General features: G+C 49.4%; 1 protein-coding gene across 1 annotated transcript in view; it reads left to right on the forward strand.

The window, feature by feature from the left end:
* Nucleotides 1–21,264, forward strand: part of NOTCH1 (notch receptor 1) — an 81,201-nt gene extending 59,937 nt beyond the window's left edge. Inside the window, exons 13-34 of the mRNA XM_044992582.1 lie at nt 260–452; nt 1,484–1,629; nt 2,053–2,166; nt 3,597–3,716; nt 4,120–4,272; nt 5,106–5,334; nt 6,200–6,401; nt 6,614–6,767; nt 7,218–7,402; nt 8,025–8,157; nt 8,674–8,931; nt 9,020–9,132; nt 10,121–10,692; nt 12,140–12,568; nt 13,418–13,566; nt 14,176–14,392; nt 14,697–14,787; nt 15,034–15,199; nt 15,969–16,264; nt 16,783–16,930; nt 17,046–17,143; nt 18,037–21,264. Coding sequence (XP_044848517.1) covers nt 260–452; nt 1,484–1,629; nt 2,053–2,166; nt 3,597–3,716; nt 4,120–4,272; nt 5,106–5,334; nt 6,200–6,401; nt 6,614–6,767; nt 7,218–7,402; nt 8,025–8,157; nt 8,674–8,931; nt 9,020–9,132; nt 10,121–10,692; nt 12,140–12,568; nt 13,418–13,566; nt 14,176–14,392; nt 14,697–14,787; nt 15,034–15,199; nt 15,969–16,264; nt 16,783–16,930; nt 17,046–17,143; nt 18,037–19,473 — 5,603 coding nt within the window. The 3' untranslated portion in view covers nt 19,474–21,264. The remainder of the gene's footprint in view (nt 1–259; nt 453–1,483; nt 1,630–2,052; nt 2,167–3,596; nt 3,717–4,119; nt 4,273–5,105; nt 5,335–6,199; nt 6,402–6,613; nt 6,768–7,217; nt 7,403–8,024; nt 8,158–8,673; nt 8,932–9,019; nt 9,133–10,120; nt 10,693–12,139; nt 12,569–13,417; nt 13,567–14,175; nt 14,393–14,696; nt 14,788–15,033; nt 15,200–15,968; nt 16,265–16,782; nt 16,931–17,045; nt 17,144–18,036) is intronic.
* The last annotated feature ends 266 nt before the right edge of the window (nt 21,265–21,530 follow it).

Below are 21,530 nucleotides of genomic sequence, written 5' to 3' on the forward strand. Positions count from 1 at the left end.
GAGGCAAGCTAGCCACTGCTAAGTCACCTTGCACCAAAGTGGAGTCATGCTGCTGGTTACCAGCCCAGCCGGTGCATGTCCCTTTAGAACCAGCACTGCTTGGAGACTCCATCCTACCGTCCTTTACGCAGGCTGGGTGTCCCTTGCCTACCTGCCCTGAGACCCCTTGTATTATTACTCCCCTGATGGGACGTGTGAGTTCCCAGGATGCCTTGCATGCTTCACAGAGGTGATGTTTTTTGGCTTTTCCCTTTCCTAGGGAGAATGTGCAACATCAACATCGACGAGTGTGCCGGCAACCCGTGCCACAACGGCGGAACCTGTAAGGACGGCATCAACGGCTTCACGTGCATCTGCCCCGAGGGATACCACGACCCCATGTGCGTGCTGGAAGTGAATGAGTGTAACAGTAACCCCTGCATCCATGGGAAATGCAATGATGGACTCAATGGGTAGGTTTTCAGGAAGCCAACAGCGTGTATCAGTCCACGCCGCTCTGTTAATGCACCTTCCAAATTCCAGCAGCACTCCTTGCTATTTCAATTTTGGGCCCCAGCCCAGCTCTGCTGCAACATCCAAACCTTGCTCCACAGCCCTCCTGCTTGTGAAAGTAGAGAAAGAACTGACAGGGGTTTGAAGGGAATTTCAATGCAAACAGTCCCCTCTGTGAGCAAGAGTCAGGCCAGCTGTAACCCGAATAACGCGAAATTTGTAGACGCGAGGATTGTGTGAGGCGAGTGGGAAAGAAGTGTGTGAGAAGTTGTTGCGACCTTGTGTTAGATAAGTATGGAATGTAGACTAGAGTCTAAACAGAGATGAGAAAAATAAGATACCAGAATGACCTATGTATAAACAAAATGCAGTTGTTGCTCATTATTGTATGTACCAAAGGTATAAATGCTTGCTGTAATTATTTACCTAGAGAGAGACCTGTTTAGCTCTCTCCCTCCATGCAATTGCTAGAGATAATAAAGTATCTGGCTTGCTGCACCCAACCTAAGAGTGAGAACTCTGTTTTTCTCGGACATGCTATTCCAGAGAGGGGCTCCCACATACAGCTCGGTCAGTGCACCCCACTGCTGATGTACATGGCTAGCTGCACGTGCAGCCCCTGGCTCCTACTGAGCAAAGACTGCCAAGCGTCCTGAATTGCCATGGAGGTCTCGGGACTTGTAGAAACCCAGATTTGATCGTGAGATTCCAGGTGTGAAGAGCTGTAGTCCCCTGAAATCTAGCATTTGACTTAATGCAGCTCTCTTACAGTTCTGGAATCCTGCAGTCCTATCAAGGAGTCTGTAAAGCGCTGCTTCTCCAACTGCTCAGTCATCCAGGATTAGCAGCGAGCTCTTTTCTCTGCTTCAGGGTGTCTGGGAACTTGTGCTTCAAATAAGTTCTGACGACTACAAAAGAAGGGTTGATTGAAGGGGTGGGGGGGATGAGTACAACTTGACTCTCCGCTTTACGTTTTTCTTTCTGACAAAAGCTACAGGTGTGATTGTGACCAAGGCTGGAGCGGGACAAACTGCGACATCAACAACAACGAGTGTGAATCGAATCCTTGCATGAACGGGGGCACCTGCAAGGATATGACCAGCGGATACATCTGTACCTGCCGGGAGGGATTCAGCGGTAAGGGCTGTTGCTACTTTCTTACAGCTGAGTGGCGGGCGTGTGGGAGCTTTGCTTCTCTGGATAGTTCTTTGTGAATTTATTGTCATGGAACACATGCTACGCATCTATGGGAAAGGCAACAATGGATGGGTCAGCACTGGGCTTTGAACCTGGGACCTTCTGCACTAAAAGTGCTGATTGCCCCAACTTCAGCTAAAGGAGATACTCCTCTGGCTGGTAACGGTAGTAAACTCTTAACCTCTTATCTGGACCAGCGTCTAGAGGTAACCAGTGGGTTCTGTGCACATCATTGCCTCATTCATCCCGTCCTCCCGTTCATCTCTCTTGCTTTCCCATCATACCATTCCTCTTGCGCCAGAGGAAACCTCCATCGTGGTCTACACCGAGTTTGCTGATGTGTGTTTGGTTCTTCTAACTCAGGGCCCAACTGCCAGACCAATATCAATGAATGTGCTTCCAACCCTTGCCTGAATCAGGGAACCTGCATAGATGATGTAGCTGGCTACAAATGCAACTGTCTCCTGCCATATACAGGTAAGAAGGCAGCCTGTGCTGAAAGTTACACTGCAGCAGAACTGCTGCATAGGCTTTCGGGTCCTGCATCCTTTCCTCAAGAGAGATCAGCCCTGAAAAGAGAGTCACTGAGCAGCATACCACTCTCCTTTCTCAGGCAGTACCACACCAGTACCTCCACAGGAGAGTTTTGCTATTGACTTCAGTGGGAGCAAGGCTTAGCCCATAATTCATAAAACACCAGTCTCCCTCCCTGTTGTGCACACGCCATGAGCCATATCCTCAGCCGGCGTAAGTCAAAGAGGCAGCGCTGGCTTCCTTGGAGCTTTGCCAACTTACATGAGCTGAGGATCTGGGACTGCATACAGGACATGATGGGGTGACCCGGGCAGTGTTTTGGCACAGCCAAACCTTAGACAAGGAAACTCCAAGGAGCTTTCGGAAGCAGCAGGGCAGGATTTTGAACTTGTGCTTCGTCCCTGCCCCTTTCCTGTGAATGCAGAAGTGAAGATGTGGTTTGTGGGCTCTCCTCCTCATCCAGTGCTGGGTTATTAATAAAAGCACGTTGTGGCTGCTCTGCTTTCAGTCCTGTCCCCCTTTCGGGGTCTGTTTTGTGAACAGCTCTGTTTATCCACTGACCCTCCTTTTGGAAAAATATGCCGCAGGTCGGGGTGCAGAATATGCTGTGGATTCCGTAGGGGGAGGAATTTCTGCTGACCTGATTCCTGTTTGCCAGTTTCCTGCTTCCTCTTGCACAAAATGGCAACATGTGCACAATTGTAGGAAGCCATGACTAGTTTCCTGTCTTCACCAGTAGCCATGGAAACCAATGGGGGGTCGAGGAGAGTGGAAGGCTCTGGAAACTAGCAAAGGCCAACTTAGAAGATAACGGCTGACAAGGAAGATAACATTTTGGAGGGAATTTAGCCCTTGGCTAGTGTGTAAACAGGAAAAATGACCATTCAGGGGCGTTTGAAAGCCCTCTCCCCAAAATTGCACTTTCCTTTCAAATAAAAGCTCGGGTTTGGATTGTCGCCATAGTTTTAATATTTAAAATCTGAAAGGTGGGTGCCCAGGCTGTCTCCAGGGAACCGGGACCAAGTACTGTAAAACCATTCAAAGCCCCCCCAGCAGATGGGCCATCCCCGCCCTTCCCAGTAAGGAGCTCCTCTGGAAGGCCTCCAAGAGGCAGGTCATGAGTCCCCACTCATGCAGCTCTACATAGGCGTGTCGGTCTCCGTGAAATCTGGGAATTCTGAAATGACCCTGGAGGGTTACGGAGGAAGCATGAGCTCCTTTGTCTTGTCAAGGCCTGGAACTAGCCCAAGACTTCTTGGGCAGCGGGCTGGATGCAGCGAGCATGTCACAGGCCCTGCCACCTTTTGTTGACTCGGGACAGCAGCCTGCCATCAAGGCTTCAGCCGCATGTGTGTCTCTCTCTCTGCCCACAGGGGCTACGTGCGAGGACGTGCTAGCTCCGTGTGCGGCTGGTCCGTGTAAGAATGGTGGCGAGTGCAGAGAGTCGGAGGACTACGAGAGCTTCTCCTGCGTGTGCCCCTCCGGCTGGCAAGGTATGGAGGGGATCTCTGCCGCGTGCACTGATCTGTCCTCTTCCGAGTTCAGCACTCTCCTCTCGCTGGGCAGCCAGGTTGTGCTGAACCCTCCTCTGGTTTTGTGCCTTCCCTTTCCCATGTGGCCCAGAGAATATCAGAACAAAGGTGGGAGAGTGGCCTCGTTAAATTAAGGGTATGAGAACCAAGACTTCTGGGGACGATCCCTGGCTCTGCAACTGACTCACTGTGTGACCGTGGTCAACTCACTCGTCGTCTGTGTGCCGCAGCCTCCTCCTTCCCAAGTGGCACTTACCTACCGCAGGGCTGATTTGCACTGGAGCTGGTGCTAGAGGAGACCGTGGTTGCAGCACTTTTACCAGCATGTTAAAGTGCTAAAGCTTTCCCTTCTTTTCTCTTGTAGGTCAAACCTGTGAGATTGATATCAATGAATGTGTGAAAAGCCCCTGTCGAAATGGCGCCACGTGCCAGAACACAGATGGGAGCTACCGCTGCAACTGCAAAGCTGGCTACACCGGCCACAACTGCGACACCGACATCGATGACTGCAAGCCAAGTAAGAGCTGGGCAGAGTGTCTGCTCTCTGAGCTGGTGCTAAAATCATAAGGGTATCCACTGCCACTTGCATCCCTTACCCTCCTGGGCTGGAGTCAGGGACGTTTTGTGCGGCGTGAATAAATAGAGGCTGCTCATGGGGCAGAAACCTGCAGCGACATATTCCAAACTCCTTACAGGAGCTTAAATTGCAGGGAGGGCAGTACACAGTGTAGTGAAAGGATAAGGGCAACCAGTCGTTACAACGTGTAACTACGACGCAGATTCCCAACATTTCAATGAGATGCAGTGTTTTCCTGGCTCGCCATTCACAGGATCTGCTGTTAACAAAGCCTTCAATTGCAACAGGTCCCCCCACAGGGGCATCTGGGATTCCCCTTTGCTTAGGGTGGGAAACAGCGTTGCCCTTTTAATGCCACCTGTTGCACCTTGTGTGTTTTTTTTTTTAAAGGTACCTTCGCCGTTGTCCAAAAGGGAATTGGAACTTTTGGACTGGATTCTCCACGGCCCTGTACCCGCTGTCACCCATTTAGACTAGGGCAGAATGGGTGTGAATCAGAAATGGCAGCATTTCACACCTACTCTGCCCTGGCACTAATGACAACACAAGGGGCAGGGAATGGAGAATCAGGCTCTTTGTGCATTCAGTGCCAGCTCCTGCCTTGTCCAGGATCGGGCCAGGGCTGCCTTGCTCAGCTGCTTTGATACTCCTGTGGCTGCTCGCGGGTGGCGGCATTGTGGGCTAATGCCGCGTGGAAGCGTCCCAGCTTCACTGCTGTGTTTGGGGTTGTGAACTGCTGTATCTTAATGCCACATGACTGCCTCTTCTTTCAGATCCCTGCCATAACGGCGGTTCCTGCTCTGACAGCATCGACGCCTTCTTCTGCGACTGCCTGGCAGGCTTCCGGGGGCCCAAATGCGAGGAGGACATCAACGAGTGCGCCAGCAACCCCTGCAAGAACGGGGCCAACTGCACGGACTGTGTCAACAGCTACACGTGCACCTGCCCCTCTGGCTTCAGCGGGATCCACTGTGAGAACAACACACCTGACTGCACAGAAAGGTAACCAGCCGGGGCGGGCGCTGCTTGGGATGCTGAACAGCTGGCTGCTGCCAGGGGGCGACGGTGGGCCCGGGAGTCGCTGTAATGCCAAGTGTCCCAGCAGCCCCATAGGTCAGACCCTGAGGTCCTTGCTGTACTCCCACTGAAGCCAATGAGCCGGCGTCTGAGAGCTTTACGATATGCAGCCCTTTCCCAGCCAAAACTCCCACATGCTTCCGCTGGAGTTGTGTTAAGGCACTGGACTGGGACTCTGGAGACCCACGTTCAATCCTGCTCGCTCACGGACTCCCTGCAACCTCGGGCAAGATGCTTAGTGTCTCTGGGTTTCAGCGGTACAATGGGGATGCTAGTATATCCCTGCCTCCCAGCAGGGCTGGGAGGGTTACTACGTTCAAGGACATGACCGGCTCAGATATAACCGTGAATAGGGCCATGTACACAAAGCCGGGAAATGAAGCTTGAGCCCAAACCATGTGGTTTTTGCTCCAGTCATTAAAATGGTGGATTTACATTGCAAGACTAGAGATTTTTAAAAACCCCATGAACTCTCCTTACGTTAGGTGCTAGCTAGTGAGAGGTACAACCCATGGGCTATGCCATTTAGTGGCTGAACCAGAGGACTAGCAGTCTGGACTCCTGGGTTCTGTTTCTAGCGCTGCCACTACACTAAAGTCTGACCTTGGGCAAGACACATAAGCTTTCTGAGCTTCAGTTTCCCCATCTGTGCACTTATCTCCTTCCCAGAGGGGTTTTGAGACTGAATCAATTAGTTTGTACCAGGGCTTTGAGATCCATGGATGGAGAACGCCATTACAATCGTCACTATTGTTTACTGGGAAGCAATGTTTGTTTTCCCACCTTCCAGCTCCTGTTTTAACGGGGGAACCTGCGTGGACGGCATCAATACCTTCACCTGCGTGTGCCCACCTGGCTTCACGGGCAGCTACTGCGAGCATGACATCAACGAATGCGACTCCAAGCCGTGCTTGAATGGAGGCACCTGCCAGGACAGCTACGGGACCTACAAGTGCGCCTGTCCGCAGGGCTACACCGGCCTCAACTGTCAGGTAAAGAACAGTCAGCCCATCAATCACATGAGGGCAGGTCCTCACGTAGCATCCTGGAAGGATCGCCAATTTACACCAACGGAGGATCTGCCCTAGGTTCACTGCAGCTCAGCACCCCAGATCTAGAGGTCTCCTTTCTCCCCTACTTGCTATGTCCTGCAGAATCCTTCCCATTCCCAAACAGCGTATGAACTTCCTTCTCCTCTCCCCAGAATCTGGTGCGCTGGTGCGACTCCTCTCCCTGCAAAAACGGAGGCAAGTGCTGGCAGACCAACAACCTGTACCGCTGCGAGTGCAACAGCGGGTGGACGGGCCTGTATTGTGATGTCCCCAGCGTATCCTGTGACGTGGCTGCAAAGCAGCAAGGTAACTTCTGTCCTCGATGCTGTCTTCTGGGCAATAGCGCCCTGGGGCCTGGTCAATTCATGGAGGTTTAGGGTCAGATTTGCAAGGAATGGCCAAGCTCTATTCGGCACAGGGCCCAGGAATGGGGAGAAAGGTGGCTGTACACCCTGACTCCTAGTGCTGCTGGGGGCTAGTTCAGCCTCTGGCACAAGTTAAAGCAACCTCAGGGCTGCTGTGATTTACATTGACTCAGAACAGCTCCCAGTGGCTGCTGTCCTGGCCAGAGATCACCTGAGTGACACAAAGAAGCCAGAGCATGGGCCAAGACCTGGCACTTCTAATAGTGCCCTATGGGGGTGCTTTTCTCAAAGAGCAGCCTCCCCTGTACCGGCCCATTTTGCACAAACATGCCCATGCATCGCTGGCCTTGCATGTGCTTCACTGTGTGCTCCCGGCCTTGTGCTCTCCCAGGCGTCGACATGGTGCACCTGTGCAGGAACTCCGGCCTCTGCGTGGATACAGGCAACACGCACTTCTGCCGCTGCCAGGCTGGCTACACCGGCAGCTACTGCGAGGAGCAGGTGGATGAGTGCTCCCCGAACCCCTGCCAGAATGGAGCTACGTGCACGGACTACCTGGGAGGCTACTCCTGTGAGGTACGAGGGCTGGCTGCCAGCACTCTGGGGGAGCACGTGGGGCTCAGCAGTTAGAGCAAAGGGCTGGGAGATGGGACGCTTGGGTTCTACTCCTGACTCTGCAACTTCAGACAAGACATTTCACTTCTCTGTGCCTCACTCTTCTCCGTCTGTAAAGTGGGGTTAACAGCACTGCCTGTGCATAATCCATTTGTGTTGGTAGCGTGCTTTGAGATCCACAGATGGCAGGTCATTTGTAAATGCTCATTATTTTCTTTCTTTCTTTCTTTCCTATAAACAAAGCTGTCCAAACTTCTGCCAAACCATACTGCCTCATTGGCAACTGACTAGTTCCCTCTGGGCTGCTCCCAGTTTGCATAAAATTGAGTAGATTGCAGCTGCAATCTGCAATACTGAGGCACGGGTATTGCTGGGGAGAGAGGGAGAGCAGTGTTTAGCCCATGCTTTGAACATCCTGGCCTCTAATCAGGGCTAGAATAGCCCCCACACGACCGCTGAAGGAAGAGATCAGGCTCTCAGCTACCTCAGTGATGGGAACAGTATAGGAACCTGAGATTAGAACTGAACAGATTCATTACCAGAGTGAATGTAATTAATGGTTCCCCTTATTCCTCCCTTGCAGTGTGTTGCTGGCTATCACGGAGTTAACTGCTCTGAGGAGATCAATGAGTGCCTGTCTCACCCGTGCCAGAATGGAGGAACCTGCATCGATCTCATCAATACCTACAAATGCTCTTGCCCCAGAGGGACTCAAGGTAAATTAATGGGGAATACTTTTCTGAGTGCAGATATCCTTGATATGTGCTCATTAGCTCCTGTGTACGCACGCTGGTCTTAATGGTGGAAGCAGCTGCAGGAATATTGGATTACAGTAGCCTGTTAGCCCAGCCATCAAGGAGCTCAAGTGGTCTTGTAACGCTGCCGGTCCCCTCCTGCCAGAGACCGGGTGCCCTCAACTCCCACCGAAATGGCTGGAGGGGAGGTTGGCAAGCAGCTGCAGGGGGAGATGCCGTCTGACTGCCCTGTTACCAATGCCTGCCACGCTGACTAGTATTGTCTCATGGTTTCCTTGCACTCCCCCATCAATCTGTCTGTCTCCGTCTCTTGTCCTACACTTAGCTTGTAAGCCCCATGTCTTTTGGTTCTGGGCTTGTACAGCACCCAGCACAATGGAGTCCTGGTCCATGACCAGAGCCCATGGGCACTAGGGTAGAACAAAAAATAAATCAGACTGAACATGGGCTGCTCCCCCCCACCCCCTCTGTCCCCAGGGGTGCACTGTGAGATCAACATTGACGACTGCAGCCCCTTCTTTGATCCCGTCACTCTGGGGCCCAAGTGCTTTAACAACGGCAAATGCACAGACCGGGTGGGCGGCTACAGCTGCATCTGCCCGCCCGGCTTCGTGGGGGAGCGCTGCGAGGGGGACGTCAACGAGTGCCTGTCCAACCCCTGTGACGCGCGGGGGACCCAGAACTGCGTGCAGCGCGTCAACGATTACAAGTGCGAGTGCAGGCAAGGCTACGCAGGTGAGTCAGCCTTTCCCATCCAGCCCGGGAAGGACCCCGAGGCTGCTGGTAACACATCACACTCACAGGTGCCTCCTTCCCCCCGCAGGCCGTCGCTGTGATACCGTGGTGGATGGCTGCAAGGGCAAACCCTGCAGGAACGGCGGAACGTGTGCAGTTGCTAGCAACACTGGCCGGGGCTTCATCTGTAAATGCCCCCCTGTACGTATCTAACTCCTTCCAGGTTTCATGCAACAGTTCTGCTCCATGCTCAGAGGAGGGCAAGCTAGGGGATCTAATAGTCCCATGTGGCCTGAAAATCTGAGTCCTAGTACATCGTGTGGACCCTCCAAACCAGTACACTGGAGGGAGCTCAGACCAAAGGGGCCAGGTTGTGAGCCCCTTATTCATGAATCCCACTGCAGTTAATGGGAGTCTGCCTGTGACAGTAACTGCTCACAGTCTGGCCCCATATGGTTAAGGGGTCGCAGGGAGTGATTCAAACAAAGGGACTGTGGTAGCCAGCTGTGAGTGTGTGCAGGCCATGACCATGGCAGAGAGAGAGGAACTGGGGCAGGTGGCGCAAAGCGGGAGAATGCCATCCTGACCAGGAGCCAGAGCGGGATGTCAAGCAGAAAGAGGTTTTGGCTGAGTATCAGGAGAACGGTGCCTAGCAGTGTGATCTGCTAGGACCGTAGAAGAGGCTCACATTGGAGATGGTGGAAGCTCTGCTATATAGGCCATTTAAAGCTGGACTGGATGGAGTGCTAGAAAATATCCTATGGGGAAGAGACCTGCCTTGGTTGGAGGTGGATGATCGCATGGGAGAGGAGCGTATAGATTTTTTCCCATGTTTAATTTCAAGGTAAATGTTCAGGCTGTACTTTGATTTATTATTTTTGAGAATAGTTAGGTGCCTGATTCCCAGTGACTTTCAATGGGATTTAAGCACCTAACTCCCTTAGGCTGTAATTTACTAAAGAACATTACAGTTATTGTCCCAGAGCTGTGGCCAGGCTGGCCGCCATGATGATGAGAGATTTCAGTGTCTAACACAGAACTGGGCGCCAAACCAGTGTGCTAGGCCACTGCTCTTCTGCTTTCACTGTCTCCCTGTCCGTTTGTTCCTCCTGATCCACATTTCACAAGGCTGATGGCTGCAACGTCAGAGACACTAACTCTGCCGCCTCCCTGGCTCTTGTCTCCCCAGGGTTTTGATGGCGCCACCTGTGAAAACGACTTGCGCACCTGTGGGAATCTGCGCTGCCTGAACGGCGGCACCTGCATCTCCGGCCACAAGAGCTCCAAGTGCATGTGTGATCCTGCCTTCACGGGGCCAGACTGCCAGTACCCCATCAGCAGCCCTTGCCATTCAAACCAGTGTTACAACGGGGGTACCTGTGAATACTTCAGTGACGCTCCCCCATATTACCGGTGCAAATGCCCTGCAAATTTCAATGGCCTATACTGCCACATCCTGGATTTCGATTTCCGGGGAGGCATCGGCCAGGACATCCCCCCACCCACAATTGAGGAGAAATGTGAGATACCCGATTGCGCGGGTTTCGCTGGCAACAAGATCTGCGATGCGAAGTGCAACAACCATTCCTGTGGCTGGGACGGAGGGGACTGTTCCCTCAACTTCAACGACCCCTGGAAGAACTGCTCCCAGTCGCTGGAGTGCTGGAAGTATTTCAACAACGAGCGGTGCGACAAGCAGTGCAACAACACCGGGTGTCTGTACGACGGCTTTGACTGCCTGAAGGTGGAAGGGCAATGCAAGTAAGCAACCTCCTCCCCGTCGCTGTCCCTTCAAAGCCAGGGTCTTTCTGCTGATTATCGGAGGAACTTCTGCTGCTTGTTTTGCTTCTCCAAGTGCTATTTCCTATCGGGTGGGGCCAAATCCTGAGCAACCTCAACACCCACTGACTTCACTGGGAGTTGTAGGTGCTCACAACTTCCTGGGTGTGGCCCTTCTTTGACTAGATCGCCCCATTATGGAACACCCCTGTTGGCTCCTTTTTGGGCAGCTCTGCTGATGGAGCATTCTGCACAGAAATTCACCACTTTGGTGAATTCTCCTCTATAGACAGCAGTGCCTTGTTGAGTTTGGCGCTGTTAGTTTTTAGTGGGAGATCAGCAAGAAACCACCAGGATTCTATAGGAAGTGGTGCTCACAGGGGCAGCTCTAGACATTTCGCCGCCCCAAGCACGGCGTCATGCCGCGGGGGGCGCTCTGCCGGTCGCCGGTCCCGCGGCTCCAGTGGACCTCCCACAGGCGTGCCAGCGGACCCTCCGCAGGCACACCTGCAGGAGGTCCACCAAAGCCGCGGGACCAGCGGACTCTCCGCAGGCATGCCGCCGAAGGCACCCTGCCTGCCGCCCGATCGGCAGAGCGCCCCCCGCGGCATGCCGCCCCAAGCACGCGCTTGGCGTGCTGGGGCCTGGAGCCGCCCCTGGGTGCTCATGTTACAATGGGTGCTACTCATAGACCTTAAGGTCAGAAGGGACCATCATGATCATCTAGTCTGACCTCCTGCACAGAACCTCACCAATCCACTCCTATAATGGACCCCTAACCTCTGGCTGAGTTACTGAAGTCCTCAAATCAAGATTTTAAAGACTTCAAGTTACAGAGAATCCACCATTTACACTAGTTTAATCCTGCAAGTGACCCATGCCCCATGCTGCAGAGGAAGGTGAAAACCCCCCAGGGTCTCTGCCAATCTGACCTGGGGGAAAAATCCTTCCCAACCCCAAAATATGGCGATCAGTTGGATCCTGAGCACGTGGGCCAATACTGAAGCCATCCTTCTGGTGTGCTGCCAATGGCACCAACTTTCAGAAGAGCCCCTAAATACTTGCTGGCATTTACTGAGCATTCTTTTGCAATAGCATGGATTTGATCACAGGTTCCTGGAAAACTCTGTTTTGAGTAATTGTATTCTGCCTCTCTCAGCTTCCCTGGGTCAAAGTAGTCGTCTTCACATCCCGTCCTAAATTGCTACCTACAGTTTAATAGCTGCCATGTTTCACCCCAGAAGTAGTTGCTTTTCAGTGTTGCATAAAGTGATTCCCCTCTTTATAAGGCAATTTAGGATGTCAGGGTGAGCAGTGCTGTTGTTACAGGACAGAAATCCTTGAAACTCCTACTGCTATCTTAGTAGATGGATAATACTATGGCTGTGGGTGTAATTAATCCTTTTCCCTTTCTTTTCCTTCTCCCTAGTCCTCTGTATGACCAATACTGTAAAGATCACTTTTCAGATGGTCACTGCGACCAGGGGTGTAACAACGCTGAGTGTGAATGGGATGGTCTGGACTGTGCCAACAACATGCCTGAGAAACTTGCAGATGGCACTTTGGTAGTGGTGGTCCTGATAACTCCAGAGAACCTGAAGAACAACTCCTTCAACTTCCTCCGGGAGCTCAGCCGCATCCTTCACACCAATGTGGTCTTCAAGAAGAACCCCAAGGGAGAGTACATGATCTTCCCATACTACGGCAATGAAGAGGAGCTGAAAAAGCACCACATCAAGAGGTCGACGGATAACTGGTCGGACATGCCCAGCGCCGTCTTCAACACAATAAAGACGTCCCTCTCGTCACGTGTCGGTGAAAGGCAGCGGAGAGAGCTGGATCAGATGGATATCAGAGGGTGAGGGGGCAGAGAAAAGGCTTTCATTGGACAGCAGTTATTGTGCCCTATTAATATTAATAATCCGCTCTAAGGAAAATGCTGCAGGATGGAGAATTTTACCTAGATGTTGGTTTTAAATATGAAGTGGAACCAAATTTCTTATGCAAGAGAAGTTGGGAAGGGGGTGTCAGTGCTGACACGTTTCTGGTTTGGAATTTATTTTTTTTAAATAATGCTACAACTGACGTGGCTAATGGAGTCCCATGTGTTGGCTAGGAGTCACTCTGCGGGGGTGGGGCTGGCAGTCAGAACTAGCTTGGCTCTCATTATTTTAGGAAGTCACTTAGTTAAGCCTCGATTTCCTGACTGTAGAGGTCTGTTATGAGTCTCAATTACTGCAAAGTTGTAAGGTGCTTTGAGACACTTGCTGAAAAGTGCTGTATAGCTACAAAGGGCCCAATTCTCCTCCTGCTCAGAGCAGTGGAAGTCAGGAGTCCCTCCACCAAAATGAGCGGAGAAGACGATGGGGTAAAACTGGTGTGAGACGAGATTCAGGCCCCAAGTACCCTATCATGTTTGTGTGACTTCTGTCGTTGCTAAGGAAAGACATTCCTGTGTTACTGAACAGCTGACAAATAGACTTGGAGCTAAATCCTACAGTCCTCATACAGGTAAAACTCTAACTGACATTAGCGAGAGCTTTGCCTAACTTAGGTCTGCAGGTTTGGCCCATCCATGAGTAAACAAGTCTGTTTCCACCATCTTAATCCACCCTGATGTGGGGTTATGGGGAGAACAGACATAGGTCTTGACTCTCCTTCAGTCTGATCATTGCTCTCTATTTCCATTTGCTCTTCTTCCATACAGATCCATCGTATACTTGGAAATCGACAACCGCCAGTGCATCCAGTCCTCCTCGCAATGCTTTCAGAGCACAACTGATGTGGCGGCTTTCCTGGGTGCCTTGGCCTCACTTGGTAGCCTGAACATCCCCTACAAAATAGAAGCCGTTAAAAGTAAGTTTTAGCTGGCAGCTGCTGGAGGGATTGAGACTGGAGGTGATTGAAACTTTCCAACCCACATCCGTGATCCAATTATCAGCCAGCCGAGCTCAGAATGCTGTATCCAGAGACAGTTTGGCTTTAATAACCTTGAATCTTTGTGTTCTTTAAATCTACATTAATAAACTAATGCTGTATTTTTTTTTTAATTTTGCTTAGTTCAGTTTTATTTCAAAATCATTACAGCTAAAAAAGGGGGGAAAAAACCCAACTCCAATCAATCAGTGACATGTGAGAGAAGCTGGAGTTTGTATCTTGGAAATCCCCCTGAATCCTTTTGTCTTAACAGCTCAATGAGAGCGCAGTGATTTGAAGTTTGCTAATCCTTTTCCTTAAAGGAGAAAAAAGTAAAGCTGTCTCCTGATGCAGTGGGCTTGTGCAGAGGAGAATTTGCCAATAGTTTGCAATTCTGATTAATAGCGTATAAAATGACCTTATTTTGGGGGATGATTTAGATCAGCCATAGGTACCTCTATTAACTAATTTCTCTTCATTTGTGCTCCATCACCAGTTTGATATGCGGCTTAATGTCTCACTTTCTCCATGCGCCCCACTCTTTTTTAGGTGAAACAGCTGAGCCCCAGAGGAACTCCCAGCTATATCCTATGTATGTGGTGGTGGCTGCACTTGTCTTGCTTGCTTTCATTGGAGTGGGAGTAGTGGTGTCTCGAAAGCGGCGCAGGGAGCATGGGCAGCTCTGGTTCCCAGAAGGCTTCAAAGTGACAGAGTCAAGCAAGAAGAAGCGACGAGAACCACTTGGGGAGGATTCCGTTGGCCTGAAGTGAGTAATCTTACTGTTAACCTGTTACGTGCTGTGGCGTGCAGCTACTAATGACAGTGCTACTCTAACGGAACCGTTAGAGCTCGCTCCTTTAGTGCTTGATACGATACAGCAGGGGAAAAGGTTATAGAGTTTTCAGGGTTTTGCAAGGGGAGAACAATACCCTAGCTTTGTGGGGATTTTAATGTTCTGTAAATTACCATGAATTTCTTCATTTAGTTTTGTGCATGTAAAGCATGTGATCTATTGCCTCTCCGTTTTTGCAGAAGAACTAATTACTTGAGTTTTTCTGTATTTTTGAAAGACCCCTGAAAAATGCTTCTGATGGCACCTTGATGGATGACAACCAGAATGAATGGGGTGATGAAGAAACCTTGGACACTAAGAAGTTCAGGGTAAGCTAACAGTAACATTGAGCTGTTTCATTAGGAAGGTGAACAGTGCGATGAGACATAACACAAGGGTTTGCTCTTAGGATTCCATACCATGCTGATCACAACTTCTGAAGGCTCCTTTTCAGCCTGTGTGTGATGTAATTGTAGCTTTGAGTCTTACACAGCTTTTCATTTCAACCCTTTGTTATATCTTCTCTTGCCTTTTCCTTGAGGTCTGACTTTCAGCTTCCTTTTGTCCTTTCTTAGTTTGAGGAGCAGGCGATGCTGCCAGACGTGGACGATCAGACAGATCACAGGCAGTGGACTCAACAGCACCTAGATGCAGCCGACCTGCGCATCTCTTCCATGGCACCCACCCCACCACAAGGTGAAATTGATGCAGATTGCATGGATGTCAACGTTCGAGGTCCTGGTAAGGGAGATTCCTTGCTCCGATGCTTGCATAATTTAATCTACAAACCTCATTCTCTTTCTACAATTGAGCAGTGCCTATTGCTGTGCTGCCATTTACACATCAGTCTTCATGTAACCTAACACAGAAATGCCCCTCCTAGAAGTCCTTCCATGTTGCATTGCTACTGTTTTGTATGACTTAAGGAGATTTGCCTTTGTGGCATTTTGTTTTCCATAAATCTCTCCTTATTTAACCACAGAGAAGGAAGTCAGAGAATCAAAGAGGTTAGAGTTGGGGGAAGACACCCATTCAATCATGCCGTTCATCTGCCTGCCAGTGCAGGATTGATCCCTATGGGACGTTTACAAGTGTTTTCTTGTCTAATCAGGTTTTAACTATCCCAAGCATCAGAGCTTCATCCACTTCCCTTCGGAGACTTTTCCACAGTCAAATAAGAAAAGCTTTTAAACTTCAGTACAGTGCAGCTGTATTCTGCATAGTGTCTTCCATGTAAACCATGCCCTGAAGTGCTTTGGAGAGTTGAATCCAAGACCACAGACAAAATAGGGAAGCCAGTGAGTGATGAGAAGCTACTGAATGAGGAATAAATTCAGACCTAAATCTGAGGAAGAGGTTTCGTGTCTGGTGTTAGGAAGTAGATAGGAACCAGAGCTCGAGGTGCCAGGAGAACAAGTAGCCCTGGCAAGTCAGAACATCTCCCTGGAATCGCCTATCACAGAAGGGCAAAGAGCCCCTCCTGTTCATGGGGTTGCTCTGTGTTTTCCAGACGGATTCACCCCGCTCATGATCGCTTCGTGCAGTGGAGGAGGGCTGGAGACTGGCAACAGCGAAGAGGAGGAGGATGCTCCCGCTGTCATCTCGGATTTCATTTACCAGGGTGCCAGCTTGCACAACCAGACAGACCGAACCGGTGAGACGGCACTCCACCTGGCCGCAAGGTATTCTCGCTCCGATGCTGCCAAACGCCTGTTGGAAGCCAGTGCAGATGCAAACATCCAGGACAACATGGGCAGGACGCCCCTCCATGCAGCTGTCTCAGCTGATGCTCAAGGAGTCTTCCAGGTACATCAGCCTTCGCTAGCAACCTTTCCTACTGCGGTCCTTTCTCTACAGAGTAAAGGGCCACTGGGAGTCAGTTTTGTGGCCCCTGTTAATTGATCCTATCCCAAAGTCTCCATCCTGGCCTTAATCAGCCAAGTCATTATTGATGTCAATGAGAATTTTGCTGAGTAAGGATTTTAGCATTTGCCCCAACATCTAGTGCTGTTGAAAGGTACAATGATGTAAGACTTGGTGACTTGAAGCCGCCTCTTTAGTGGCAGAGCAGGTACAGCATGGTGGCTGTGCAAGCCTCCCCAGTGCTGCCCCGCTTATATGAGCCACTGCTGGCCTGCAGGGACCAACTCTAGGCACGAGAGAGGGAATTGAGCCTTCACAACACCTTCCAGACCTTGATCTCTCTGTAGCGGCTCCCAGCAAGAGGGCTGGTAGTTTTTTCTTATGTGGAAACCTCGCTGGAATATCCACTGGCTTTCTCCTAACATTGGGGTTTTTCCACGCGTTCGTCTCGTTGTGGGCAGATCCTGATTAGGAACAGAGCGACCGATTTGGATGCCCGCATGCACGATGGGACCACGCCGCTGATCTTGGCAGCTCGCTTGGCAGTGGAGGGCATGCTGGAGGATCTGATCAATTGCCACGCAGACGTCAATGCAGTGGATGACCTAGGTACGGCAGTCTTCTAAAACATGCACCACTGTATGTGGTGCTGCGGGCAGGGAATATTTGTTCTTGTTCTAACTGCTGACTAATGCGGGCTGTATATCACCTTCTTCTTCCCTAGGCAAATCAGCACTGCACTGGGCAGCTGCTGTGAATAACGTAGAAGCTGCCGTGGTGCTGCTGAAGAACGGTGCCAATAAAGACATGCAGAACAATAAGGTAGGGATCTACAGGGCTAGCAGATGCAAGGCAATTATTTTCCTTGTACAAGTCAATCCGAGGGTCATTTTTGCCTCAAATGTAACCCTGGCTGCCAGATGGTGAGGTCTGTACTGCCACCCCCCAGGTTATGTAAACCTGACTTACGCCAATCCGCACTTATGGAAAAAGTTTTGTAAGCTAGAAATAGTTTGGGGTTTTTTGCATAATGGTCGGGTATACGTGTCCGACTTAAGCAAAATTCGAGTTACACGAGACTTTCCAGAACGGAACGCTTGCGTAAGTCAGGGAGCGTCTGTATCTGACTTTTACTCCAGCTGAAGTTGATGGGAGTTGGCTTGAATACGGAGCCCAAGGGTTGGCCCCATACGCAGTGTTAGTGACCTGTGCGCTGTTGGGTTAGGAGGAAATAACAAGTGTTCGTTTGCTCACCTCACTGTGCCTTTTAGGTGAAGGTCACGTGATTAGTGGTTTAGTATTGAATATGGATGAGGTAATTCAAACACAGAGGCATTCAGCAAGGTCTTTCCCTGGACCTCACCAAAAAAGGGGTAACAGAAAACTCCCCCAGCCTGGGGCTCAACCCAGTTCGGTGACCAGTCGGAGCCCAACTTCCCCATGAGTATTGTCCCCACTCCGCCTCCCCAGCAGCCTTTCTCCTGAGCACTTGTGCTAGGGAGAGAGAAGCTATGCAAGAAAGTGAGACTCTGCCCCTTACCACTGCATGAAGTTGAACTCCATGAACTTATGAACCTTGCAATTATTTGTGCAGCTGCTGAGCTTCCTAATTAATAGCAATGTCTTCAAATCTAAAATAAAAACAGGATTGGGCCGGCCAGGAAAACCTGTTAGCTTTGGGGTTTTAAAACAAACTGTCTCCACTGTGTTTCTAGGAGGAGACACCGTTGTTTCTTGCAGCCAGAGAAGGGAGCTACGAAACTGCCAAAGTCCTCCTGGATCACTTTGCGAACCGTGACATAACAGATCACATGGACCGGCTCCCACGGGACATTGCGCAGGAACGCATGCACCATGACATTGTGCGACTGCTGGATGAGTATAACCTGGTACGGAGCCCTCCACTGCATAATGGCCCGCTGGGGGCGCCCACCCTGTCTCCTCCGCTCTGCTCTCCCAACAGTTACATCGGCAACCTGAAACCCAACGTCCAGGGGAAGAAAGCTAGGAAGCCAAGTACCAAGGGCCTGAGCTGCAATAGCAAAGATTCCAAAGACATCAAAGCCAGGAGGAAAAAATCGCAAGATGGGAAAGGTTGCCTTCTAGATAGCTCCAGTGTGCTGTCACCAGTCGACTCCCTGGAGTCGCCCCATGGGTACCTGTCGGATGTTGCTTCTCCTCCACTGATGACATCTCCATTTCAGCAGTCCCCATCCCTGCCTCTGAATCACCTGCCAGGCATGCCTGATGCCCACATGAGTATCAACCATCTTAACATGGCGGGAAAGCAGGATATGGCGATGGGCAGCTCCAGCAGGATGGCCTTCGATTCAGTGCCCCCGCGTCTCTCTCACCTTCCTGTATCCAGCCCCAGCACCGTCATGAGCTGTGCACCGATGAATTTCACTGTAGGCGGAGCTGCCAGCCTGAACGGCCAGTGCGACTGGCTAACAAGGCTGCAAAATGGGATGGTCCAGAACCAGTATAATCCAATGAGAAACAACATCCAGCCCGGGGCTCACCAGCAAACCCAAGCCCTTCAACATGGCATGATGACCTCCCTGCACAACGGCATGCCCACCACTACCCTGTCACAGATGATGAGCTACCAGCCCATGCCTAATACAAGGCTGGCCTCCCAGCCACATCTGATGCAGGCCCCGCAGTTGCAACAGATCCAACAGCAGCAGAATTTACAGCAGCAGCTGCAACAGCAAAATCTACAACAGCAACAACATCACAATACCAGCTCAAACACCAATGCCCACATTAGCCAAAACTTCCTCAGTAACGAGCTAAACCAGTCAGACATGCAGCAGGTGAGCAGCACTACCATGACAGTGCACACTATTTTGCCTCAAGAGACCCAGATCCTATCAACGTCTCTACCATCCTCCCTCACGCAACCCATGACCACCACCCAGTTTTTAACTCCACCCTCCCAACACAGTTACTCCTCCCCCTTGGACAATACACCCAATCACCAGCTTCAGGTGCCAGACCACCCTTTCTTAACACCTTCCCCGGAGTCACCGGACCAATGGTCAAGCTCGTCACCTCATTCCAACATATCTGATTGGTCAGAGGGGATCTCCAGCCCTCCCACAAGTATGCAGTCACAGATAGTACACATCCCAGAAGCCTTCAAGTAAAGAAGGTGTTTCAGAGACATTGACACAGTGGGACTTAGGATCATCTTTTAAAAACTTCTTCTAAGGACACTGGTTGTTTGGACTGAAGGATCCCTTTTTATATGTTTTTTTATACAAAATAAGAACACAATGTTTAATCTTTTTTTTTAGTATTTATTTATGTACTTTTTATTTTACATGAAAACACTGCCTTTTTATTTATATGTTCTGTTGTTAAGAACTCAAAATGAGACACTTCAGTTGTGCGTCAAGGAATTAAAACCTAGTAAATCTTTTATAGAAAATTCTTTTTTGTTTTTGGGGTGTTTTTTAATATGTTGACTTGATGGGGGAGGTTGTTTTTGTAAAGTTGTAAGCAAAGATTCGTGATTCTGAAATGCCATTTATTTATTGGTTTTTGGGTTTTTTTGCGTTCAAACCCAGAAAAAGTGGGAGGGGAAGGGGGGAGAATTAGCTACAAATGTCACCCCTTGAAAAAATTATAAATTAAGCATGAATTGATTTTTGAAATGTACTTTAAAATGTTTTCTTGGGTGTTATCTGAGAGGACATTTTATGGTACTAGTCATGAATCTTTGTTTAAAATTTCAGTATTATATAGTTGTACATTTATCTTAATACATAGAAATTCTTGTTCTTTCTTTTTTATATATATTTAAATGCTGTCTATATTAAAAAATCAGGATTACAGACCTGTGATAGGTTCTAAGCTAAAAAAAAAATCTACATAACGTTGCTGCCTAGAGAAACAGAACATTTGCCAAATCTGTTGAAAACCCATAGCTATGGAGTCAGTGCCGAAGAGTTTCTTGGTTTTTTTCTGCAATTGACTGAATAACAATTGAAACAATAAAAATGCGAGGATTTGGACTTTTAGAACCACATCCTTCTTTTAAGGGTGGCCCGTCCTATTGTAAAGGAGGCATTTGTCAATTACTATAAACCAACTTAAATGAAAGTTAACAGAGCATTACAGTGCCCAACCACAGTCTACTATCAATCCCTAACATCCAAGCTCTTTTTGAAATGTTGAACTTTTGGGTTTGCAACTTAAGATGTCAGGTTTGGATGTAGCCCTGACCTACTCTACCACGAGGGCAGAAATTAGGAGACGCAGACAGAAACTGGGCTGCTGAGCCCATGTTTTTAAATGTTGACATTTTATTCTTGCTAGTTTGGCATGATGCATCGGGTTTATATTGGTGCACACTCTTTTGTGGAGGTGGGGGGAAAACAACCATGTAAAATATAGTATAAGCCTGTGGCAGATTTAAGGTTTGTAAATAAGTTTTTTTTTAAAAAAAGGTGGATTTTGTTTCAAAAATCTAAATGAACAAGTCTTAAGTACATCATGCTTATTAGAGGTGTCAGAATATTGCTCACTCATTGACTGCAAAAGGAAAGCGAACACTATGCATACACACAGGACAGTCACTCACCTAAAATGCAGTCAATCAAGGAAACCTAAGAAAAGGGAGAGATTCCTGATCCCTTTTAGTTAGAAACCAAATATGATTTCAATTTCTCAAAAGCCCACGGCTTTCTGCAGTCCCTTGTGTGCTCATCTCTTAGTAAACACGGAGCATCGGTATTGTGACATCCCTAATACAAGTGATTTAAACATCATGTGGTGTTGTCTTCCTATGTTTTATAAACTAGAATGTAGTTTACGAAAAAATCTTCTGTAATAAAGTTATCTACCTGCAAAGTTGTAGTTTGCAAAAATGATGTATTTTTTGGTTAACTGATTTGCAATAAAGGATGCTCCTGGGCGTCTAGATTTTACTAAAACTTGAACATGATGTTTTTGCCATGTGTCGGTAGAATTTTTGTGGACAAACTCCCCAGCCTGCCTGACCCAACATCTGCTCCTCATCAGTATCTGACGGCTACGTGAAAATCCTGCATCTCCAAATGATTCTTACTATATTGTTTGTGCAACTAAGACCAATCCAATTCCTGTTGAAGTCAATAAAGATTTCATTGGAAGTTGGGATTGGGCCAGTAGGAAATGCTACTGCAGGCTTTTATTCGGGCAAAACTCTCATTGGCTTCGT

Source organism: Mauremys mutica, chromosome 18 (genome assembly GCF_020497125.1).
Source record: "Mauremys mutica isolate MM-2020 ecotype Southern chromosome 18, ASM2049712v1, whole genome shotgun sequence".
Classification (NCBI taxonomy): Eukaryota; Metazoa; Chordata; order Testudines; family Geoemydidae; genus Mauremys; species Mauremys mutica.